General features: G+C 41.6%; 1 protein-coding gene across 1 annotated transcript in view; it reads left to right on the top strand.

The window, feature by feature from the left end:
- The first annotated feature begins 2,647 nt into the window (after positions 1-2,647).
- Positions 2,648-23,058, top strand: part of myo15aa (myosin XVAa) — a 29,169-nt gene continuing 8,758 nt past the window's right edge. The window contains exons 1-45 of the mRNA XM_061027026.1: positions 2,648-2,730; positions 2,906-2,969; positions 3,157-3,266; positions 3,514-3,588; positions 5,057-5,147; positions 5,265-5,270; positions 6,082-6,185; positions 6,438-6,501; positions 6,596-6,709; positions 6,801-6,962; positions 7,207-7,320; positions 7,397-7,455; positions 7,829-7,952; positions 8,132-8,227; positions 8,336-8,467; positions 8,549-8,674; positions 9,052-9,129; positions 9,809-9,966; positions 10,080-10,125; positions 10,210-10,334; positions 10,813-10,930; positions 11,057-11,232; positions 11,778-11,862; positions 12,055-12,108; positions 12,581-12,662; positions 12,870-13,000; positions 13,593-13,688; positions 13,993-14,228; positions 14,535-14,725; positions 15,444-15,516; positions 15,671-15,862; positions 15,958-16,055; positions 16,357-16,451; positions 17,538-17,670; positions 20,195-20,259; positions 20,881-21,009; positions 21,132-21,186; positions 21,311-21,461; positions 21,580-21,673; positions 21,774-21,894; positions 22,024-22,139; positions 22,262-22,321; positions 22,544-22,619; positions 22,757-22,872; positions 23,020-23,058. The exon at positions 23,020-23,058 is cut by the window's right edge and continues 80 nt beyond it. Coding sequence (XP_060883009.1) covers positions 2,648-2,730; positions 2,906-2,969; positions 3,157-3,266; positions 3,514-3,588; positions 5,057-5,147; positions 5,265-5,270; positions 6,082-6,185; positions 6,438-6,501; positions 6,596-6,709; positions 6,801-6,962; positions 7,207-7,320; positions 7,397-7,455; positions 7,829-7,952; positions 8,132-8,227; positions 8,336-8,467; positions 8,549-8,674; positions 9,052-9,129; positions 9,809-9,966; positions 10,080-10,125; positions 10,210-10,334; positions 10,813-10,930; positions 11,057-11,232; positions 11,778-11,862; positions 12,055-12,108; positions 12,581-12,662; positions 12,870-13,000; positions 13,593-13,688; positions 13,993-14,228; positions 14,535-14,725; positions 15,444-15,516; positions 15,671-15,862; positions 15,958-16,055; positions 16,357-16,451; positions 17,538-17,670; positions 20,195-20,259; positions 20,881-21,009; positions 21,132-21,186; positions 21,311-21,461; positions 21,580-21,673; positions 21,774-21,894; positions 22,024-22,139; positions 22,262-22,321; positions 22,544-22,619; positions 22,757-22,872; positions 23,020-23,058 — 4,713 coding nt within the window. The remainder of the gene's footprint in view (positions 2,731-2,905; positions 2,970-3,156; positions 3,267-3,513; positions 3,589-5,056; positions 5,148-5,264; positions 5,271-6,081; positions 6,186-6,437; positions 6,502-6,595; positions 6,710-6,800; positions 6,963-7,206; positions 7,321-7,396; positions 7,456-7,828; positions 7,953-8,131; positions 8,228-8,335; positions 8,468-8,548; positions 8,675-9,051; positions 9,130-9,808; positions 9,967-10,079; positions 10,126-10,209; positions 10,335-10,812; positions 10,931-11,056; positions 11,233-11,777; positions 11,863-12,054; positions 12,109-12,580; positions 12,663-12,869; positions 13,001-13,592; positions 13,689-13,992; positions 14,229-14,534; positions 14,726-15,443; positions 15,517-15,670; positions 15,863-15,957; positions 16,056-16,356; positions 16,452-17,537; positions 17,671-20,194; positions 20,260-20,880; positions 21,010-21,131; positions 21,187-21,310; positions 21,462-21,579; positions 21,674-21,773; positions 21,895-22,023; positions 22,140-22,261; positions 22,322-22,543; positions 22,620-22,756; positions 22,873-23,019) is intronic.

Raw genomic sequence — 23,058 nt, 5'->3', positions numbered from 1 at the left:
AATGCGGAGGCTGCAGAGCAGACCTTCATCTCCTCAACCACTGCAGCGTCGATCTCCTCTTCCCCCCCGATCAGCCTCTCCCATGCATCAATTATCTCACCCACCGTCACCTTTAACCAACAGGGCTCTTAGTCCTCAGAGTCTAGGGCCAACATCTTTTCAGCCTTCAGTACCTCATCCCGTCACCCAGTATGGCTATACAATGATAGAGCCAGGTCCTTCCCCAATGCTTACAAATTCTTTACCAAACCCTCAGATTGTAGGGGCTCCCTTTCCTCACTCTCCTCTTCCTTCCTCTATCCCTTACCCCCACAATGTTAATTCTTTCCCTAGACAGGGGTCATCCCCCCCACAATATGAAGTCTCATCACCTTTCCCAGAACATGTGCTCCAGAACCCTTATATTCAGAATACCAGCATCACCACACCTTTACAGAGAAGCCCTTCCCCCATACCTGCTTGGCAGGGGCATATATCACCCGACGGACAGGTGAACCAGGAAATTAGCTCATATGCCACTCCTGCTCTATCCAATGCTTTAATGCAGAACTCCCGCCTGCGCACTGCCTCCTTCTCATCTCCTCTACAACGCAATGCCAACCTTTATACAACAGTCCTCTCACCTCCTCCTGTCCCCTCCACCCCTTACTTGTCATCCGCTATACTTAATTCCCAGCTACGCAATGCGTCCTTTAACATGCCCCTTCAGCGACACCTTTCCCCCATGTCCCCTCCACCTAACACACCTCAACAAGAAATGGTCAGAGGGGCCTCCCCATTTCTTGCTGGTGGATTGCAGACTTCCCAAATCCAAGGGTCAATGTTTAGGCTTCCAGATGGAACTTTAACGATCTCAAGAGGCACTTTGGAGCCTCAGGCTACCCCTGATGTTGGAGTGAGCATAAATGGTGTTGGGAGGCTATCACCCTCTTTGCTTTCAAATGCCCTTCAAAATCCAAGTCTACGTCAGGCTACTTATCAACTACCCGACGGCTCATTCGTCACAAGAACCGAACCAGCTGAGCCCTCCTCTAGTCAATCACCGCATTCATCATCTATGCTATCTTCTGCATTGCTTAATCCTAGTTTGCGACAAGCCACTTATCGTTTGCCTGATGGTACTCTTATAACCAGGACAGAGGCCTCACCTGCACCCTCCCATTCCTCACCTATGCTTTCCTCAGCACTGATGAACCCCAATGTACGTAAAGCCACATATAGGCTGCCAGATGGAACTTTGGTTACAAGAAATGAGCCAACACCTGAGCCTGTTACCACATCCTCTTCAATGCTCACCTCTGCTCTTCTCAATACTAATGTACGTAAGGCCTCTTACCGGTTGCCAGACGGTTCAATTATTACACATCCAAGAGAGGAGACACAAATAGCTGAGAGTGCAGTTTCATCCCCAGGTCTGTCAAGCGCCCTACTCAATGCTAACCTGCGTAAGGCAAAGTTTCAGCTCCCCAAAGGATCATCATTGTTTTCACAAAATCAAACCCAAGCTGCCACTTCTGCCCCTTCTGGTCCTCTACTTTCTGGTGCCATGCTAAACACAGGCATCCGTGGTGCCTCTTACAAACTCCCAGGCACATCACTTCTAAGGCAACCTGGGGCCCCTGATACCTCTGAGTCACGCTCCCTTGACCTTTCCAATGCTCTACGCAACCAGAACCTACGTTCTGCCACCTATCGTTTGCCAGATGGAACTCTGATGAACCGCCCTCAGCCTCCTACAGCACCCCGCACACTTGACCTATCAAATGCTTTATCGAAAAACCCAAACCTTCGTGAGGCAAAGTACCGTCTCCCCAATGGTAACGTCATGATGAGGCTAGGTGCCCCCAGCACTCCAGCACAACGTTCACTTAATCTCTCTGGTGCCCTCCAGAACCCTAACATCCGGGGGGCCTCTTTTCGTCTACCGTCCTATGCTGTTGTGTCACCCCAGGTTCAAGGAGCAGGTCCTGAACAGCACTGGGCACACGGCCCCGGAATTGAAGGCATGGGACTGCAGCAAGATGTGGATGTGTGGGGTGCAGAAAGGGTTCTGCCTCATGGGACAGTGCAGAACCTTAATAAATGGTCCATGTATAGAGATGGGGAGCTGCTGGAACCCCAGAGCCTGATTGGACAGGGACAAGGAGGGCAGGAACCAGGGGGATGGAATCTCAGCAGGGAGGGGGAACCACAGGGGCAATGGTATGACAAGGTAAATTATTTCAATACAGGACTTACAAGACGGCACAATAGCTAATGTTGGCAGTGCTGTAAGTCTTCATGTTTGTGGTGTAAGCTTGCAGTTGCAAGTGTTATGGAAGTATGGAAGTCTGGTTGAATAAGGGTAAAGTAAATAAAGGGATGGCAGCTTTCTATATAAACTGTTGATTGTTTTTGATAGGATACAATTTTATGAGATAAATGATGAGCACATGCAACGGATGAAGTTAAACGCTTCAAGCATGTATCTTTTGTGAGTTAAGGGGCTCTGGATACAGTCCTATCAATCTTGCACAGTAGATAATTTATATTTTAATATCATTGTCAGTATATATTCATTAATGAACAGGATAGTTGTAGCCTTCCAATCTATGTAAAAGTTTAAAGTCCTCTTTACTGAGTGTTTATGTGTGTGATTTTATTTTAGATGTACTCAATCAGAAGCATGCCTACCATAGCTCATCGGGAGCAACGAGAAGAAAACGGAGTGGAAGATATGACACAGCTAGAGTAAGTAGAAAATCCCTTACAACTCAGTCTTTTCTCTTTGTCAGTTTAAATGCATTTTAATTGGTCTGTAATGATTGAAACAAACACAATTCTGTTTTTTGCCTTTATTTTTAACTTCAGGTCAGTATATTAAACCCCTGTCATTGAATGTTTTTGGCAATTTGCTTCCATCTAGGGAAATGGATGAAGGGGCTGTTCTGCTGAACCTGAACAAGAGATCTGAGAGGGAGCTTATTTATGTAAATATCTGAACAGCGATCCCATACAAACACTGCACACAAGCACAATACCACTGAAAATATCTTGAAGCATATTATTGTTCTTGACAAATCAGTTTATTCTGAGGTATTTTGCAATGGATCAATATTTTTATGTTTGTATGATTTTCTTCTCATCCTCTTTTTTTCAATTAATTTAATATTTCAGACATACATAGGTAGCATTTTGGTGTCCGTGAACCCTTATAAGATGTATAACATCTACGGGACGGACATGGTGCTGCTGTACAAGGGTCGTGCACTGGGAGAGAACCCTCCGTAAGTTGTGTTAAACTGTTGGGAACGAGAAAATGAAAACATGTAAAATAAAGACTAGAACCCTCAAATTATTTGTTGAAACACAAAAAGACAATTTAGACACAATTAACGATTAACAATTTTGTAACAATTTGTAAAACTGAGTTTCAACTAGCCTTTAAACCATAATTTATAACCATGTTTTTAATCTTTTTGTTTTTGTTGGCTAGATATCTAATAGTTGATGCAATTCCTCTTACTCTGTCAGGCACTTGTTTGCCATAGCAAACGCTGCTTATTCCAAAATGATGGATGCCAAACACAACCAGGTCATAATAATCAGGTAGGGGGCTGAGTTTTCACAAATCTCTTAAATCCTCTCTGATTTAAGATGTTTAATCTGTCTAATCTATTGATACTGTGTACCTACTTTTTTTTAAAACTTGCATTGTACAGCAAGATCATTTCATGTCATTTGTAATGTTCCAACGTTTTATAAGAGTTTGACCTTGGTGAACACAGTGTCCATGAAGCTTCTTGGACAGTCAGGTTTCCAATTCCAGTACCATTAGTGTTTGTAAATTCATGAGTGTCTGTCTGTCTGTGGTTTTCTTGAGACAGGGCCATCCTTCACTCCTCTTGCTTCATCCATTTGTCACAAGCACCTCACTCAGTCAAAACTGATCTCCTGAAGAACACACAGAGAAAAGCAGATTTAAATCTCATATCCACAGCAGGATTTAAAAGAAAAGCTTCTCTTGACATACATTGTAACAAACTGTCACTATCAACACTTAATTCAGTAAATCTGGTTCTTGTGCACAATTGTATTTCGCACTTCAGATTGAATTTGTATTTGTGTCGAATGAAACAAACATTGAACTCTCACGTAAAATTTTAAACAGAACATAGAGCATGCGTCATTATGAGGGCATGTATGCATAAAACAAATCAAATACATAAAAAAGCTCCCACACATGCACACACTCCCACACACTTGGACCACTCAGGCCATATTTGGAAGGAGACACCTGAAAGGAAAGCCCAGCCAGGTCTGGGCCAGAAGCAGATTCTGTTTCAGAGGTGTGTGTTGGTGTGTGTGTGTGTGTGTGTGTGTGTGTGTGTGTGTGTGTGTGTGTGTGTGTGTGTGTGTGTGTGTGTGTGTGTGTGTGTGTGTGTGTGTGTGTGTGTGTGTGTGTGTGTTTAAGTGCACATGGTGCGTGAGTCATTGAGTGCATGTAAACGGAGGTTATTCAGTTCTGGTGTATTGTGACCAGTAATGGTTAGGTTTTAGGCTGGAATGTGGTCAAAGTGCTGGTACCCCTTATTAACACAACAGACACAGACACACACACACACACACACACACACACACACACACACACACACACACACACACACACTCCCTTTGCCCCTCTTTGGACATGCTTGGACAGTGGGGATATTCAGCACTGAATATTGGCAGTACTGAACCCTTACTTCTCTTAAATTAAGTAAATCACTTAAATCACTTAGTCAATTAAATGAAAACACTCCACAAGCTCCAGAAGGAAGGTGAGAAGGATCAAATAATGGAGGTGCTCCCTTTCCTCCCTGTGATAATCTAAGTAATTAAAAAACCTGTGTGTGCTGTGTAAGGTGCTCAAAGGGCGATGAAGTTCAGTCTTTGGGTTTTAGTGACCTTCCTCTTTGCTTGCAAGAAAGAGGATTTTCCACTGCTTAAGCTTTGAGTACATCCTGCCTTATACTACAAAATATAATAAATAAGTTATATAAGGTTCTGTCATTGATTGTGTTTCTCTGTGTTTCAGTGGGGAGAGCGGATCAGGAAAAACAGAGGCCACCAAACTAGTCCTTCGCTACTTAGCAGCAATCCACCACACAAGCAATATTTCACAGCAGGTACGCATAACCATGTACACACTCAGACACCTGTGTTCCTTTCCTAAAAGTTTACTAATGCTCTTGTGCGTCTTTTTTTCCATTTCTTTGCGTGTCTGCTGGCTTTCTCTGGTGCAGATTGAGGTAGTGGGGTTTCCTGCATGACTTGTGGCCATGAAAATGAGCAGGGTGCTGTGTTTTGCTGTGTTGTGTGACAGTGTTTTATTAGATATGTGGCATTGTCTTTTGGACTTCACCTCATAGCTCAGGATTTAAGTAGACTCATTTATAATCTGAAGTGTGCATTGAATATTTTGTGCTCGGTGTTTTGAAAACTAAGTAGCATGTTTTTTTTTTTTAAATATCCATTGCTGTCAACATGTTAAAGGATATTTGCGATAATTAAGGTACGACCGATATGGGATTTTTGGGGCCAGATACAGATATCGATATTCGGGGAGACAAAAAAAAACGATACCGATATATCGGCCAGCTCTTTCTTGGATGTATGTTTGATCTGTAGAGATAGATAAGTAGGGAAAGATATAGATTTATTTATTGCGTTGATCCCTCAAATGCAGTTACCCAACACTTGTGGAAAAGATAGAAATGACAAGATGGTCACTCAAGTGGAAAATAACTGTGAATGTATGTTCATCACAGCTTGACACTCTGGAGAGTGATAATGCTTGTTGTAATTCTTACAGCACACTCTGCTGGTGAAAGAGAACCGCTAGTGTGATCCACTCGAACTCGAATGAAATGCTATTTGACGGGTGAATCTAGTAATATTGACGTATATCGGTGATAAAATTAGCCTATACCGATAGTCACTGGATAAGCTAACATCGGCCGATATTATCAGCTGGCCGATTAATCGGTCGGGTTCTAGCAATAATGGTGTTTGTAAGATGATGGAGGTGGTTGATTTACTGTGTGCTTGGATGCTCAATAGATACTTGAGGCAGCTCCCCTGCTGGAATCTTTTGGAAATGCCAAAACAGTTCGGAATGACAATTCCAGTCGCTTCGGGAAGTACATAGAGGTCTATCTGGAGGAGTAAGTATGAATAATAAATGCACAAAACATCCATAAATTGTGACCTCATCGCCCCATTAACACTCCCCAGAAGGGATTTTTAGTCATTTTGTATCAATTCAAGGCTTTTTTATTTATATTTCACCTCTTCTGTTTGCTGTGTTCATACTTTATTGTTTAGTCATTTCTCATTATGTAATAAAATGTGCTTTATACATATAATTATATTCTTTGTGTATAATTCCACTCACAGCTGCTTCTGTCTTTGTCCAGTGGTGTGATCAGTGGTGCCATAACCTCTCAGTATCTGCTGGAAAAGTCACGGATTGTCTTCCAGGTGACGCTCATGCAAACACACACACACGAGATAACTCTTTCATTGTATCCTCCTCTGTATGTGAAAGTGATTTCATTTTTGGCTGCCCGTTCAGGCCAAAGACGAGAGGAACTATCACATCTTCTACGAGATGTTGGCGGGTCTTCCCGCACAGCAGAGGCAGGCTTTCTACCTACAGGAAGCTGAGACCTACTATTACCTCAACCAGGTAGGAGACAAAGAGCAGCACAATCATCATTCTCATGTCTGAATATGGATCACTCTGAGGTATCATGCTTTGTCTTTTTCCCTCCACTCAGGGAGGAGATTGTGGGATAACAGGGAAAAACGATGCAGAGGATTTCCTGCGTCTGCGTGCTGCCATGGAGATCCTTCACTTCACCCCTGAAGACCAGTCAGCCATCTTTAGAGTTCTTTCTTCCATACTGCACCTGGGCAATGTCTACTTTCAGAGATATGAGGTTTTTTTTGTGATTTCTTTTGTTTATCATGCTACTTATTCTGAGACAATCCTGTGGATGTCACAGTAGCGTATTCATCGACATTTTTTGGCTGATTACATTTTTTTTAAATCAATGAATTTTTAGCATCATGACGCACAACAGTAAGAGAACAAACACAAAAGGGCACTGTGATATGAGACGCTGTGCAGATTTGGAAGCTCTTCAGATGTTTCGCTTCTGACGTCTCTGTGTTGCACTGCAGGCTGATGGCCAGGAGGTGGCGTCAGTGGTGAGCGCTCAGGAGATCAGGGTGGTGGCAGAGCTGCTGCAGATCTCCCCAGAAGGACTGCAGAAAGCCATCACCTACAAAGTCACAGTCAGTATCAAAGTGGGTTCAGAGTTAGGGCTCCCCTCTATAACTGTGCATTTAAACTGTTCTGTGTTCTCTACAGGAGACGATGAGGGACAAAATCTACACACCACTGACTGTGGAAAGTGCAGTTGATGCCAGGTGAGGGAAGGCGTACCCAACATGCAAGCTTGAAATGGAATACCATTAAAGTACTGATTATGTTGCAACTGTGGACCAATAATCAGATACTTTACTGAAGTTTATGTATTATTGGAGGACTAAATTATAAGTATTACTTAATAATCTGTCTTAATGCTTCACACAAAAATATTGATCATCAAGCTGTTACCTCATTAGATTATGTTTTTTGCTGAGCAGCCCTTATTGTTTCTGCTGTTTTTACATTTATGTTCCAACTTCTTTATTGTGCATGGAGCTTTTTTTTTTTTTACTGCTGTAGATGTTCAAGTGTGTGCTCATTTTTTTTCTACCATTGTTTCTTCACTTTTCCTAATGTGCCTTTGATCCTAAGAGATGCTGTTGCCAAGATCCTTTATTCGCTGCTCTTCCACTGGTTAACAGAGAGGATCAACGCTCAGGTGTACCCCCGCCAACACACCGTCTCCATCTCCATCCTGGACATTTATGGATTTGAGGTAAACATGTTTTTTTTCTCTATGTGTGTTAATCCACCTCCACAGAGGATGACAGCAACAGAGCATCTTTTCACCAGCTTGTCAAAGGTTAATTACACTTTAGACATGTAGGTGAGACTTAAAGAATCACCAACTGTGTGTATATACAGTATATTTATATATGTGTGTGTGTATGTTAGGATCTGGCCTTCAACAGCTTTGAGCAGCTTTGCATTAATTATGCCAACGAGTATCTTCAGTTCTTCTTCAACAAGATCGTTTTCAGGGAGGAACAGGTATGTTACACCTCATGAGGCCTTTAACTAATCGACAGTTCATTGACGGGAAGACATGTGAACTTTGTCTATTTATAAGAAATTGTATTGCGTGTGATCCCCATTCAGGAGGAGTACAGCAGGGAACAGATCTCCTGGCAGGACATCCCATTCAGTGACAACCAGCCCTGCATTGACCTCATTGCTGCAAAGCCTCATGGGATACTGAGGATTCTGGATGATCAGAGCTGTTTCCCACAGGTGAGGCAGGAGTAAGATAAGCCCAAACCCACAGAACAAATATTTGTACATGTCACTTTGAGTTTTCTGCTTTGTTGCCAGGCGACAGACCACACTTTCCTCCAAAAGTGTCACTATCACCATGGCAACAACCCCCTGTATCAGAAGCCAAAGATGCCCATTCCAGAGTTCGCCATCAAGCACTTTGCTGGCCGAGTAACCTACCAGGTACACAATGAAGAGACACACAACTTGCTATTATTCTGTTAGTTTGTAAGATAATGTATTTGATTTTCTTCCATCATCTAGAATTTGCACAACAGTATTTTAAGTGGAAAATCACAGAGCTCCTAGCATAGCATCAGCTTTCTGTGACAACTAAACTAATAGTCCATTTAAAATATAAACATTATGATGGTTCATTTATTGTCAATGCATACAAAAGTTTCTGGTACTTTTCTCAAATCAAAAACACCAGTTTCAACTTCATTGTAGCACCACAGGAAACGGCATGTGATCCCTGAACTGACTGCCAATCATAGAGCTTTGCATGACTAAAAAAAAGTGAATTGAGAAAATGCAGATTTGCAATGTCTCTAATGCAGGTGTACAAGTTCCTGGATAAGAACTATGACCAAGTGCGCCAGGATGTCCTGGACCTGTTTGTGCAGAGCAAGAACAAGGTGAGGGGTAGAGATACACAGATTACATATTCTTTGTCCAACTCTGATTTTTTTTTTTTTTTCAAAGTCAGACCTGTCAATTCTGGTTTTTGCTGATTTTCTTTCTTTAAAGAACAATAATTGACTGCACAAACAAATTTTTTTTGTAACTTTTCTTCTTTAATGGAAACTCAATTTCATGTTCATAATAAAACACTGACTGTTAATTGAACTTACTTTTTATTAAAACACATCTTCAAAGCTGCAGCTGCAAAATGATACTCTTCACAGACGGTCAAACATGGTGTGGTTTTACTATAATGTGTCCCACCGTAACCAAGGAATATAACAGCGGAAGGAATAACATACTGCGCTCCCCCGGCCTTGGGGAGCACGAGGGTGTGTGCACATATAAGTTTGATCAGCGCAGATGCAAATCAAAAGCTGGTAGAGGTACTTTCCCGCATGTGCAAGGAAACTGTCTTTGTTGATCCTCCAGTATGTCAATGCTTTTTTGCCTCTGCTGATGAGTACCTCCTGGTCACCTGTCGATCAGCGCACCTCTCTTGAGAAAAGAGGAATATCTTCACACAATTACACAATCAGAAAATATGTGTGATTATTAAAAAACAAACAAAAAAATAAGAAAAGTAAAATTAGTAAGTGATGTGAATGTATGCGTGTGTTTGAATGTCTCTAGATGGTGTCAAATCTCTTCCTGGTCCAAGCAGAGGTCATAGGTCAGCAGAGAGGGGGTCACATGAGAAAGAGCAGCACGGTCACAAGAAAATACCAAGCTCCCACCGTCAGCAACAAGTTCCAACAGTCTCTGCTGGAGCTGGTGGAGAAGATGGAGAGGTAAAACTGAGGGAAGTGTAGTATTATGCATTCATTGCTGATAAAACATTTCCTGTGTTAGAGATTAAAAACAGCTTGTTATTTACATTATTGCTTTGATCTTTCCATTTCAGGTGCAACCCCTTTTTTGTGCGCTGTATTAAGCCAAATAACATGAAGGTGATTTATTAAACATTCTACATTTTGGCAATTAAGTCTGGTTTTACAGTTGGTTATGATACGTAAATGTCCATCTGCATTCAGCTACCAGGAGTGTTTGAGGGCGAGCTGGTCAGCAACCAGCTGAGACACTCAGGGATCCTAGAGACCATCAGGATCCGTAGGGTGGGATACCCTGTCAGAATGCCATTCTACGTTTTCCTGTTCAGGTAACACCAACGGTGTTTACTGTAGGGTTCATTTACCAGCAGCCAGCATACATACAGCAGCTCTGGGATTATCCTCGGAGGATAAACGTTCATCCTGGTGTTGTAGTCAAGACCACACTAACTGAGACCAAGACATACCGAGACAAGACTGAGACTATAAATGTCACTGAAAAATCATCATTCTGTGTGCATCGGGCGTTTCACACACCGTAACACCAGGACGGTTGCTGCCAATACTGGGAAAAAAATCTGTATATTAAAGTGAATTGTTCTTTTACAAAGGGGCATTTTTCTTTGAATGAAAGTAATGAGGTGGGAAAAATAACCTGTCAGTGGTGGTCTTGATTAAAAATCCAGACGAGACTCGAAAAGAGGTCTCGAGACCAAAACTGATTTCGAGTATTATTCAAAAGGTGAATATGCAAAACTATCAGAGTCTGTTGTGAGCTTGTAAACATGTGAATTTGTGTCATCCCAGGTATAAATCCCTGGTGGGGTTACGAGAGCCTCCAGCGGCGAATGGAGAGAACTGTGTGATAATGCTCAGTAAGCTGTGTCCTCTGAGACCAGGAGCCTTCCATGTTGGAGTCACAAAGGTGCGCTCCTCCTCTTCTTTTTATTTTTTTTTTTATTTTTTTTTGATGCATACCCTTTTACAAATGTGTTGTAAGGTTTTAAAGGATTTCCCTTTTTAAAACGACGTATTCATGTGTGAACGGCAGCTGTTTCTAAAGGAGGACATCTACCAGTTGTTGGAGTGCAAACGTGAGCGCACCCGTCAGCTCGCTGCCCTCACGCTGCAGCGGTACATTCGCATGTTCTTCGTCCGAAGACGCTTTACGGCCTTCCGCAACAGGGTCATCCGTCTGCAGGCGCAGTGCCGAGGCTTCCTCGCAAGGTCTCTGCTGCTGCTGCTGGTTTCATAACTGTCACTAAAGAGATTGGTTTTGAATAAATTGAGCTTCTTAAAGTTAAAAAAAGTCTGCACACTTTGATAGTTTTCCCATCATATGGCAGTAAAAACAGATAAATACTGACAGACAGACTGATCTAGAAGTTGAGTTTAAAAAGAATAGAATGCAGAATTATAAACTCCCTTAAAAAACATACCTTTAATTTGGTCACAATGGAACCTAATCCAGATATGGCTCAGGTTGCATTTCCATTCAACTATACTGTGTATGTTAAGGTTGTTATTGTAAAGCAACTAAGAACTGTACATAGAGGATGAGGGAAACTTTTTCAGTGTAACGTTTGATGCCTGTTACCTATTAAACAGTTCATTTCCTGAATGGAAAATATTTAGGAATCTACTGCACCATATGTCACTTATTTTAAAAAAAACCCCACAATGTTACAAAAGAATGTTGCATCATGACATTTGGTACAGAGCGTTTTATTTTTTGATTTCATGTTTTTCTGATTTCTCCTTTTACCCTCCAGGAGGCGCTATGTAAAAATGAGGGAGAGTCTGGTTCGATTCCGCTCTCTGGTCCACATGTATGTCAACCGCAAGCAATACATCAAGGTAGGGCCTACCTGATGGGAGGACAAAAACAACCTTCCTTACATCTAGATATTGGAACCTTCCCTGCTCACATACAGTACATGACTGTAAAAAAAATGACACACTTGTTGTCCAGTTTAGTTCTTTGTCATCTTTCAGCTCTGAGCTGAAGTTAAATCTGTTCAGTGTTTGATTTCTGTTGTCTGTCTGCAGATGAAGTTTGAGGCCCAGAGGAAAGCTGAAGAGGAGAGGAAGAGGAGAGAAATGGTAAGATTGTGGTTTGGGCGGGGCTTTCTGCAACAACAAAAAAAAAACGCACCAATCAACTTGTTGTCACTTAGCAGCTTGAAGCCTTTGGGCTCGATCTTAAAAGACAAAAAAAAAGCGAGACAATTGGACAGGGCCTGTGTTTCTGAATTGTAATCTGTGATCTCGACTCTGCACTTCATCTGCGAACCAATTTGCGCATTTGAATTGTTGTTGCTCTTAACTTATTGTTTGGCTCCCTCATCCGACAGCTCCTTAACTGTCGAATGCAAACTCTGTCCACGCACTCCCAGTTCTCCCAGTACTGAGAGTGGATTTGCTATGAACCTCCTACAGCCCACCTCTACTGGACAAACCCTAACTTTCCATCCTCTCCGTTTAGCTTCTGCTTCCAAACCTAAGCTTTGTCCTTTCTAAGTCCTCCCAGGGCACTGTCAATCTGATAATGACAAGAAAAAAACAACTGTTTCAGGAGCTGACCAGGCGGGAGGTTGTGAACGTCACACACTTGGTGATTCCCGCTGAGCTGGGAGCATTACTGCAGACAGCAGGAGGTCTGTCAATAACAATCTTAAGTCTACACATATTATCCATGAACCAAACAGTTGAACTTTGTCTCAGTGTCTCACCTTATCAGCAATGACCGTGTCAGCTCCAGGACAGGGAGTGAAATCATCAGCACATAAATAAACCATTAACACAAACAAACTTTCAAGGAGAATATGTTTGCTGCTTGACTTTTCCCTCGTCTCCTTCTTTAGTCAGGAGGGAGTTACACTCAGACTGTTTGGCTCTGCTCCAAGCTCCTCACATCCAAGAGGAGGCTCAGCTCACTCTGCCTCTGGACATCAACAACTACCTTTTCTACCGCTACGTACAGATCCACTTCAGGGTGAGATGGGCATCACTTTTGTTTACAGTTTCGCTGTCAGCTCAGATCGTCTGAATCCTATTGTAGTAAATATTCATTAAAACTGCAGTTTAAACCTGACGATGCCCCTAATCACAGATTTATGATATAAATATATGTTATTTTGGAAACATATCCTAACTATTTATTCTTTAACATGTAAAATGTATCTGTCGCCCTCTGTTTTATTGAAGTATACCAATTTGTCCGATGTGTTCAGTTCAATTAAGTATTGGTGAAAAAGTGACATGTACAGCTGATAAATGATCCAAATCCATTTTATGTTGCCAGAGTGAGGACATAAATAAAAACATCAGCAGTCAAGACAAGGAATGAATCTGTTATTGCTCAATTAATACACTGACTGCAGTATTTCATAAATTAACAAGTCAGGGTTCAAGGCTGTTATATCGGGTCAAAGTAAGTAAAAAGCTGTCAAGTCTGTCAAGTCCGTCAAGCCCTTGAGCTTCTTCTATGTCATTTTATCTTTTTAAAAATGCACTGAAAACACAACATGTGCTTCCCAAATTCCTTCATCACTGTAATTCTTTTGTTTGTTTGTTTGTTTGTGTAGGAGCCAAAGTTGGGAATGTTGATGGCACCTTTAGAAACGCCTCTGACCCGTGTAGAAGAGGACTTGAGGGGGGAAGCTCTGGAGCTCTTCAACATGGCAGGAAGACTTTAAAAATAAAAAAAACTTCATTTAGTCATTGATCTGGAATTCTAACGCCGCTCACATTAATTATCCAGTCTCTGTATTTCAGTCACAGTGTTTCTGATTCTGATCATGGGGCTTCTGCGTTTTTTTATTGGAAATGTGCAAAATATCCTTTCATATTGTCTTTTTTCAAATTCAAATTGTTTACAGAAAAACAAATCCAGCTTAACTTCGAGGATGTTTCAACAATATGAAACATGTTCAGAGTCTCTCAGGTGTTGTCTGAGGTTTTTCTTTTGCCTTTATTTTATTACAGGTTTTGCGCTTCATGGGGGACCCTCACCTGAACGGGGCACAGGAGAACATGTTTGGGAATTACATCATCCAAAGGGGCCTGTCGTCGCCAGGGTTACGGGACGAGATCCTGGCTCAGGTGGTCAACCAGGTGTGGAGGAACATGAACTCCGAAAATGCTGAGAGAGGCTGGCTGCTGTTGCTGGCGTGTGTCTGCAGCTTCTCCCCGTCTCCCAAGATGGACAAATATCTGCTGAAGTAAGACATTGTGTTCGACACATGTTAGAATCCTACTGATGGGAAAACAAACCTTTACATGAATTTTTTTTTAAATGATATAGAGCTTGGGTTTAATATGACATCTGGTTTGAGCCAACATAAATCAACTAAGCACTTTTCATTTGTGGAAAATCTGTCTTAAAATGGCTTTTAAAAATGGCAGGTGGCCCAAATGAAGAGTTACAATAAAAACAATAAATGCATCTTATTTATGGCTTCATTACTTGAAAATACATTTGTGTATAAATTTCCATTCCATAACCACAGTCGTCTTTTGCTGTCTAGGTTTGTGTCGGACCACGGCCCTGCTGGTTGCCAGGCACTGCTGCAACATAGACTCATCCAAGCCAATCAGAAGATACAGCTCAGCTCAAGCTCCGCCCCAGAGTCTGCTCGGACCTACCCTCTGTCATTGCTGGAGTGGACGGCCAATAGAAAGAAGGCTAACATGGTGTTGCAGGTGCACTGTTTTGATGGTGAGATTGAATTACCTCTGGTGTTAGACCAAGCCAAAATCTGCAGTTCTTCGAGTGACCACTTGGGGTTGGCCGAAAACCAAGCATTCCTCATTAGAGCCAATATTAAAATGCCCATTTTTACAGCAGAAAAAAAACATGTTGGATGGTACAAAACAGCTTTGATCCCCTATAGGTCATTTATTTATTGGTAAAGACTCAATGGGGTTGTTGTTTTTTACAATTTAACCATTTTCATTGCAGGAAAGCTAAGAATTGTGCATAATTAGGCTAATTAGGGCCATGGATGATTTGTCTAGTAGAAGAGCTTGTTGTAGTTAGCCAGGAGGCTAGCATTCATTTTAGCATAATCCTGTTACAGACCTTTAACTATCAGCTTTGTGTGCGTGTTTTTTTAACATCGGAATATGCCAGCTAGCTGACTAACTATATAGGCATTTTGTTCGCCTCAACTCTACCTCTATGCCTGAGTCAGCATTTCCAACATGGCATCTGCAATCGTTGGGCTTTATCACGCCTGTTAAGAAACCAATGGGTGATGTCACTGACACTACATCCATGCCTCGATTTCTCATTATTTATTGACAATCAGGATCAGGGTATCATTATTATTATCTGTAAAATGAGTAATGTGATTCATAAACCCTGATTAGAAGAGACAGCTGATGATATAAAGTGCTGATTTGTTTTTTTCATCCACCCATCTCTGTCTGTGTAGGAGGATCATTTCTGTGTCCTGTTCACTCCTGGACCAGTGGAGAGGATTTAGCAGGCAACATACTGCGCCACAGGTGCTCTTATCCAAGATTTAAGTACAAGATGCAAAAGTTTAGCTCATTGTGTTTAGCATTTGTAACTCATATTAAATGAAACATATACTCCTTCCAGTGTACAGTGATGCTTTGGGTGCAGTACTGACAGGTACAGGTGGGTTCTTGTTTCTAGGGGAGTGTCGGACTGGTGGAGGGGTAGTTCAGTTCTGATGAAGGAGCACGGCCAGTGGGTGGAGTTAGCTGGTCACGACTATGTGATGGACCTGATCGCAGACTTGGAGCTTCCTCCTGACTTCCCAAAGCAGAAGAGCTACTTCATCATCAGCTCCGACGACCCTGCCAGAGTCCGAGCCAACGCCAGCCTGTCAGTAAAGCCAATATTTGAAATGATGATAATGCACAAAATTAATGAAGTTTGGGTCCGATTAAATGTCTGTTTTTCTCTCTCCTCCCTCTCAGTGCTCTGTTTGGCAGTGGCTTTGACTCTGATGAGGAACTTCCTCTCAGCAGCAGACCAGCCTACAGTCTGCCCGATTCAGACGGTTACTTCAGTCACGGTACAAACGCACAAATATGTCCTTAACTTTACTACATACACATCTTAACAAGAAAATATAAGTAACACGTTTGTTGGCCCATTTTAAACCATGCATAGTGCATAAATTGTAAGGTGCAAGTCTTACTAGATTGCTAGATTTATTCTGCTTCAGAAAGGAAAAAAAACATTTTTTTTTATCCATCATTTAATTTTCCACCACGTCTGCTTGTTTTAGTCACATAGTTCTGTATTGTGATTTAAAAAAAATACATAAAGTTAAACAGCCATGTTTAAATCTGTTCTGCCTCTCGTTTGTCCAGTTGAGTCAGATGCATTCAGTGACAGTCAGACTCAGCGAGGGATGGACCGCTACCTGGACAGTCTGTTTGACCCTGTGCTGTCAGACAGCAGCATAGTGAGTACTCACACTGATCTACAAGAAACAACAAACGCCAGCTCTATCATTTACACTGTATGATTTCACTTCTTCTTCCTCCTCTGTACATTAGTCAAATTCACAAGCTCTGGTAGCAAAGATACTTGATATGGGAAACCTTTTTCCTGATAAAACAAAACAAAACAAGAAAAACAAAAAAGACACTACATACAAAGCGTACAACTTTGTCCACAGGGGGCGCCAAAATCAACACTACATGAAAGCTTCTCACAGGACGTTTTAGCTAAAAGAGAAATTCAAAGCTGTCGTTGGATAAGATGAAAAATCATCAAGTGAAAAACAAAGGTCTTTAACTTACCGTTGACATGAGATATTGTTTCAGGGCAGCGGTGTAACTAAAACCCAAGCAGTCAGGAGACATTGTTTTGCTCTGGAAATAGTTGAAGTACCTTTTTTTTTAAAATCAATTTAATTTTACTTTAGAAGTTGATCAATAGATAGAAAAATGCATGGCTAAACCTCACCTCATCATGCTTCATACTACTGATCTGCAGTGTGACGGTAAAGGGAAGGGAGTGTTGATGGACGGGTGGAACATGTGATCCTCTGCTTGTGTTAAGAGTATGAATGGAGTCGACAGGAGGCATGATTAGGTTACTGAGCGGCCTACCGTATTTGACAGTAGCAGCAGGCAGCTCACTTGCTTAGATGCACTGGATCATAATGTTAGCAACTTCGCATTATGTGTATTCACGGCAAAAGTCAAAAATTCATCGGGAGAAAGAGCCAGTAGCAGTATCAACAAACCATCTAATTTGGATTTTATCTTAATGTTAAAGTGTAACATGTATGTCAAACTTTTGTTTGTTGCAAACTATTTTCAGTGTTCATTACAGTGTATATTAAGTGTGCGCTGTAGCTTACTCTCCAGTCTTTATGGTACTCCCTGCAGAGTATTCAGTTCCTACACCTCCTCTGACTCACTCACAGAGGGTCTGAATCAGCCATTACATCCACACTTCTTATCCGACTCTTCATGTTTCTCAAAAAACTCATCTACAATCGGCCTTTTCCATCCACTGAATCTCTGTGCCCTGCTGCTAGGACATGGAAAAAACTGGAAGCCTGTCAGCGAGGATGAAGGGAGGAGGAGGTGTAGGCATTAACGGAGGAGGAGGAGAGGGCGGGAGTCAGACAACTCACAGCCGGCCTTATCCACCTGGAATACATCCCGGAGGTAATACGTTACAGTTAGCTGTTTTTATTTCATTGTTTTTTCATAAGAAATATATTTTAGGTGTTGTTTTTGTAAAGAAAAGCAAACAAGACACCAATAAGCGCCCGTTTGAAGGATTTCTGAGGAAAAGAATGTTGGCTCGAAACGACACTTATCAAAAAAAAACTTCAAACGGGAGCTTCTTAATGTGCATATCTTGTTTGCTTTTCTTTACCTATTTGTGTTTTTGGATCCATCACCCACTGACAGATCTTTTCAGATTTTCCATTGTTGTTTTTGTGTCTGTCCTCTGCGATCCGCTCAAGATTATTACAGACTATCATCTTTTCTCCATTTTTGGGCTATTCTTAACCTCTCTCTCACAACTTTGACAGACATAAATAATTCAAGTTTGGTTCTAAATCCTCGGCTGTAGACCGTAGGTGAATGAATATGTTTGACCTCTTTCTTCCTTAAAAGCTTTTTCAAGTCCTCGAAGCTCTGCCAAAAGTTTTTGGATACTCTGCTTCAAACCATCACTTCCTTTATCACTTTTGATATTTGGTCCATAGTCAAATACATATTTTTGGGAATAAGCAAAAACAGTCCAAAGAAAAACAGTCAAAATACAGACGTAGAAAAACACAAATAATTGATGCCTTTAGTCCAAGAGGAAAGACTAAAGTGTCTCGATAACACTGAACAGTGTAAATGTTCAGGTGTACAGTTCACCTACGTTAATGTGTCGCTTAGAGGCTGTAATGAGCAGTCAAAGCTCATCTATAATGCAAAGAGGGTCATTCACTGTAACCACAGATGACTCTTTTACTCTCTATAGGGAGCTGTCACTCTCATTCTCCCGCCTGCTACACACACAACAAACCCACTCATGCTAGCTTTTCTGTCTGTTTAGTCATTGCTATACTTTCTGTATGCTACTTTTGTATATGTTTCCCACATCTGTGAGATTCTAGAAGTCGTTTTGCAATTTAATTTGTCTAGCCTTTTCAGTGTCTTTGCCCTGTATCTGGATATCATGTAGTGCATTGTATTGCGCTTCTCAATATTGGTCTGGACTTAAGTGGTTGATGATGGACCAACAGACAGACTGACAGTGCCGTCTATAGAGCCCTGTTGCTAGCATGGCTGCAAAGGAATAATTTAAAAGGTGCTTTCTGGTGGCAATACTGACAATAGTTGTAATTCTTTAAAAATGATTGTTGAAGATTTTCGAACCATTAATGTGAAGTGAAAATTGTCTTGTTTTGCCCACCAAGTATGACTATACCAAGTTCCGGTAAGTCCGGTTAGCTTCCTTGTCCCTAACTGTTATCATGTTCCCTACGTGTTGGTCCTTAAAGCTGTGCCAGTGCTTCCTGTAGCAGGGGGAATGATGCCACCGATACCAACCATGCCAATCCCCTCCCATCACCATCACCATGAACAACAACAGCAACAGCAGCAACCTCAACAACAACAACAACAACAACAATACCACCAATACAACTTCCCCCAACAACCCTACCAGCAACAGAATTCTTCAAACACACCTGCTGTGGCTGTAACTCCATTACCCCTACATGCCCGTGCTACTGATAGAGATGCTAGCATTGCTTCCCATGTCACCAATGTCCCCAGTATGCCAGTAGGCCCCTCACTCCCGGCCGCGCCTGTGGTACAAGGCTTGCCTGTGGTGACAGGTACAACATTTAACCATATTCACATAGTGGCCATTTTTCCCTGAGGTCATGCTAATGGTGGGAAAATCTGAACACCAGGCTAAATTTGAACAGCATATTTGATGACTTACTAGCTACCATTAGATAAGAGCTAATGGTAGGATTCAGCCACCTCCGAGCTAACCACAGTGTTTACTAGGAGATGACTGAATGCCATATTTTGGCTTTTGCCGTTGTGTGGTATAACTCTATTAAATGGTAAGGTTAGTATTTGTTTTGTTTTGCTAATGTTATCAGTCAGACACCACCTAACATAATTCTGTCACTTTGATAACACTACAAATGGTAAAGTTAGTATTCAGCCCCTTCCCAGCTACCAGTCAAATTAGCTAGGAGGCGCTAATGGTAGTGGGCTAAATCAAATATGGCCTGATGTCTACTGGAAGTCCATTGCTTTTTGGATACTGATCAATCAGGAAACAGGGAAATGGTGATGATCCTAACATTCCTGTCACTTTTATTACTTGTAACTAAACCACAACATGACATTTGAACTTCCCACCTTCAGTTTATTGACAGAGAATATGGCTGCTTGTGAAATATGGTCAATGGGGTGTGTGTAAAGTTTTCCCGCATGTTTGGCCTGAAGCCAGCAGGCGTGAAGGAGTAACAATACATTTAATTTTTGCAATATCTAGGCAAACTTAGCAAAACCTTTCTACAGTGTGCATTTTGTTTTGAGGTTCCCTCTGTGTGGTTTGTTTAATGCGGAGGCGTTTTGCTATATACTGCGCATGCTTTTACTTCTTTATTTTCTGGATCAAAAATCCTCTCTAAAGCATCGTGCCTTTGTTTGTCTTTTCTAGGAACGGAGCAGACAGTACTGACTCAACAGCAACAGGCCATCATCAACCAGCAAGCTATCATTCTGGTTTGTCACATATCTTAACTCTGATGGTGTATATTTGTTTAAGTTGCATAAAAATAAAAGGTTACTGGCCATGGTCGATTTACTGGTCAATTAGTAGCTACACAGCCACATGTAATGGTAACTTTTGAACCTTAAGTTCACATGAAATTAAATTCACTTTATTGTTGTTTTGCTGATTGTCACATATATACCAGTTTGGTTCTAACTATGACAAAAAAAAAAGCTTTGTAGGTTTAATTCATGATAATTAAGTTTGTCATTGCCTGGAATTAAAAGAAAAAAGATGACTCGAGTGTTTTCTTAATTTTGAGTCTAGTAATACGCTTTCTTGAATTTTGTATCCCTACCATCTGATGCACACGACCTACAAGCTAAATAGCAGTTATTTCACTGTGTTTGTGTCTGAATGTTCTTCAATGAATGTGGCTGCTATACACATAAACAGTCGTCACATGAAGTAAAGAATTAATATTAAGCCAGTTGTAAAAAAAAGTTGTGGATCAATGTCCGTGGTGACGATGTTAGACATTTTGAAGGGGTGATGTAAGACATAAAAGATAGAATTCAAATCCACATGAAAATATTCTATTCTAATCACAGCTGTTTGTGTTTTTGTTGCAGGCCCAGCAGATGACCATGCAGGCCATTGCCATCCAGCAGCAGATGTTGTCCGCCTTCCCCCCTGTTGCTCCGGCCCCTCAGTCTCCACCCTCACAGTATCATCACACACACTCTCACACACCCAGCCCAGTGAGTAAACGCACACAAACAAATGAACACACATATGGTAACACCTGTAACCACAAATCTAAATGATTGTCTCACGATAACAAAAAAAACTCACTCAGCTGTATTCTTGTTTTCTCCTGAAGACCAAAGACAGAGAGGAGTCGCCGTACAAGCCTGCTGCTGCTCAGAGAAAAATCAGTATGTTTTACACTTTTATTAAGGCGTTTTAATCATGCAGATACGAATGGAAAGGGACTGTAGCCGCTTTTTGAATGACATCATCGAACATTTGAGCTTGATTTAATAGAAAGTGACATTCCAGGTCCGACACGAGGCCCCCCTCAGGAAGACGTGGTGCAATCCAGTGCGAGTAACGCTGAGCGCATTGATCCCAGCCACGACATCAAAGATATCATCAAGCAGCACCACCCTGCAGGGCCTACCGCTTCTAATACTGGACCTGCTGCACAGAGGTCGGTCTCAATCGCTTAAAGTATAATAATGACAGCTTGTCTGCTTCTGTGCAGAACCTTAAACCTGGATCCTAACCTGTGTGTGTGTGTGTGTGTGTGTGTGTGTGTGTGTGTGCAGGAAGGCTGATGGAAAAATGTTTGCAAAGAAGCCAGACCCGCATGATGAAGCAATGGAAATCCTTAAAGATCAGATGGCAAACCCACCTCTACCAGTACCCTCGACCCCTCTCTCTCACCTACCACATGCACAAACACATCTGCACACATCCACACAACTTCTGAAACATCATCTGATCTTTGTTTTCCCCTCAGACTCAAAGGAAGCCTCAATCCTTCCAACGTAAAGAAGAGGGTGGACTGAAGGTTTCCAAGACGATCAAGCCTCGCCCTCAGGGTCCAGCCAGTTCCAACATAAACCCCGCTCTTCCTCCAGGTGATCTTCAGTGTTACACAAATCTCCAAAAATAAACAGTAAAATTACAAGAAGTTCCTGAGCCACAGGAATATTAACTTCTACACCTTCCCTTCCTTTTGTTCCTTTAAATTGTGTGTGTTTTTCCAGTGGCCAGAGAGTTGCCGGTGGAGGAGGAGATCATTCAGACTCAGCTCCACAGCCGGACCAGTGATGAATATTACACGTACTCCAACGTCCCCTGGAAACTCTACATGAGGAAAGAGGTTAGTGATGTCCATACTAAAAAACGCAAAAAAAAAAACACAAACAGAAATGTTTGATTTCATCATCATTTGCAATTCTTTGCTATAATAGATATTGTTGTCCATTGTTGCTCTGATTGCAGGTTTTCTATCCAAAAGAGACCTTTAACAATCCTCTGATTCTGGACCTGATCTTCAGACAGGTGTTTTGTCTGTTTGTTTTTGTTTGTTTCTCTACTTCAAGTTCATACGTTCAGTTTACATTTTATATCTGAATCTTAATGGTAATGATGCTTAAATTAAAATAGGGATAATTTATTTCAGAAAAGTTTTAAATTCAAAATCCAGAAGGAACTTTATGTAAAAAAAAAAAAAAATCAATAATACACTTTTAGTATATTTGAATCTCACTTGCTGTTCTGCAGGTTGTACACGACACCTTCTCCGAGGCCTGCGTTCGCATCACCCTGGAGGAGAGGCAGCAGATGAAAGCTTTCTTTGGTATGAAAAACTCACGTCGCTGAAAGACTTTACCCTGACATACACAGTACAGGCTCATAGATCCAGAAGTCTTAATATATTTCTGTAAAATATTTTAAATGTATTGGCACACTTTTATGTCTTGTTTTTTCTGACAGCTGAAAACAAGGTGGATCAGGTTTCAGGAACACACGATGAGAATGTGAAGAAGAAAGTCGCCGCCATGGCCAGAGACTCATGGGAGATTTACTTCTCCCGCCTCTTCCCGGCATCTGTGAGTTTTTCAAAATGAGGAAAGCGTTATAAACCAAAATCAGCCTTCTGTCCTTGACATGGGTCAAAATGCACAAAATGGACTTTTTACATGTAGTTTTTGTTTGTGTGTGTTTTGTGTGTGTGTGTGTGTGTGTGTGTGTTCCAGGGCAGTGTAGGGACAGGGGTGCAGGTGCTGTCAGTGTCT

Source organism: Labrus mixtus, chromosome 20 (assembly GCF_963584025.1).
Source record: "Labrus mixtus chromosome 20, fLabMix1.1, whole genome shotgun sequence".
Taxonomy (NCBI): Eukaryota; Metazoa; Chordata; class Actinopteri; order Labriformes; family Labridae; genus Labrus; species Labrus mixtus.
The sequence above is the reverse complement of the archived record's forward strand: the minus strand, read 5'-3'. Positions and strand labels throughout refer to the sequence as shown.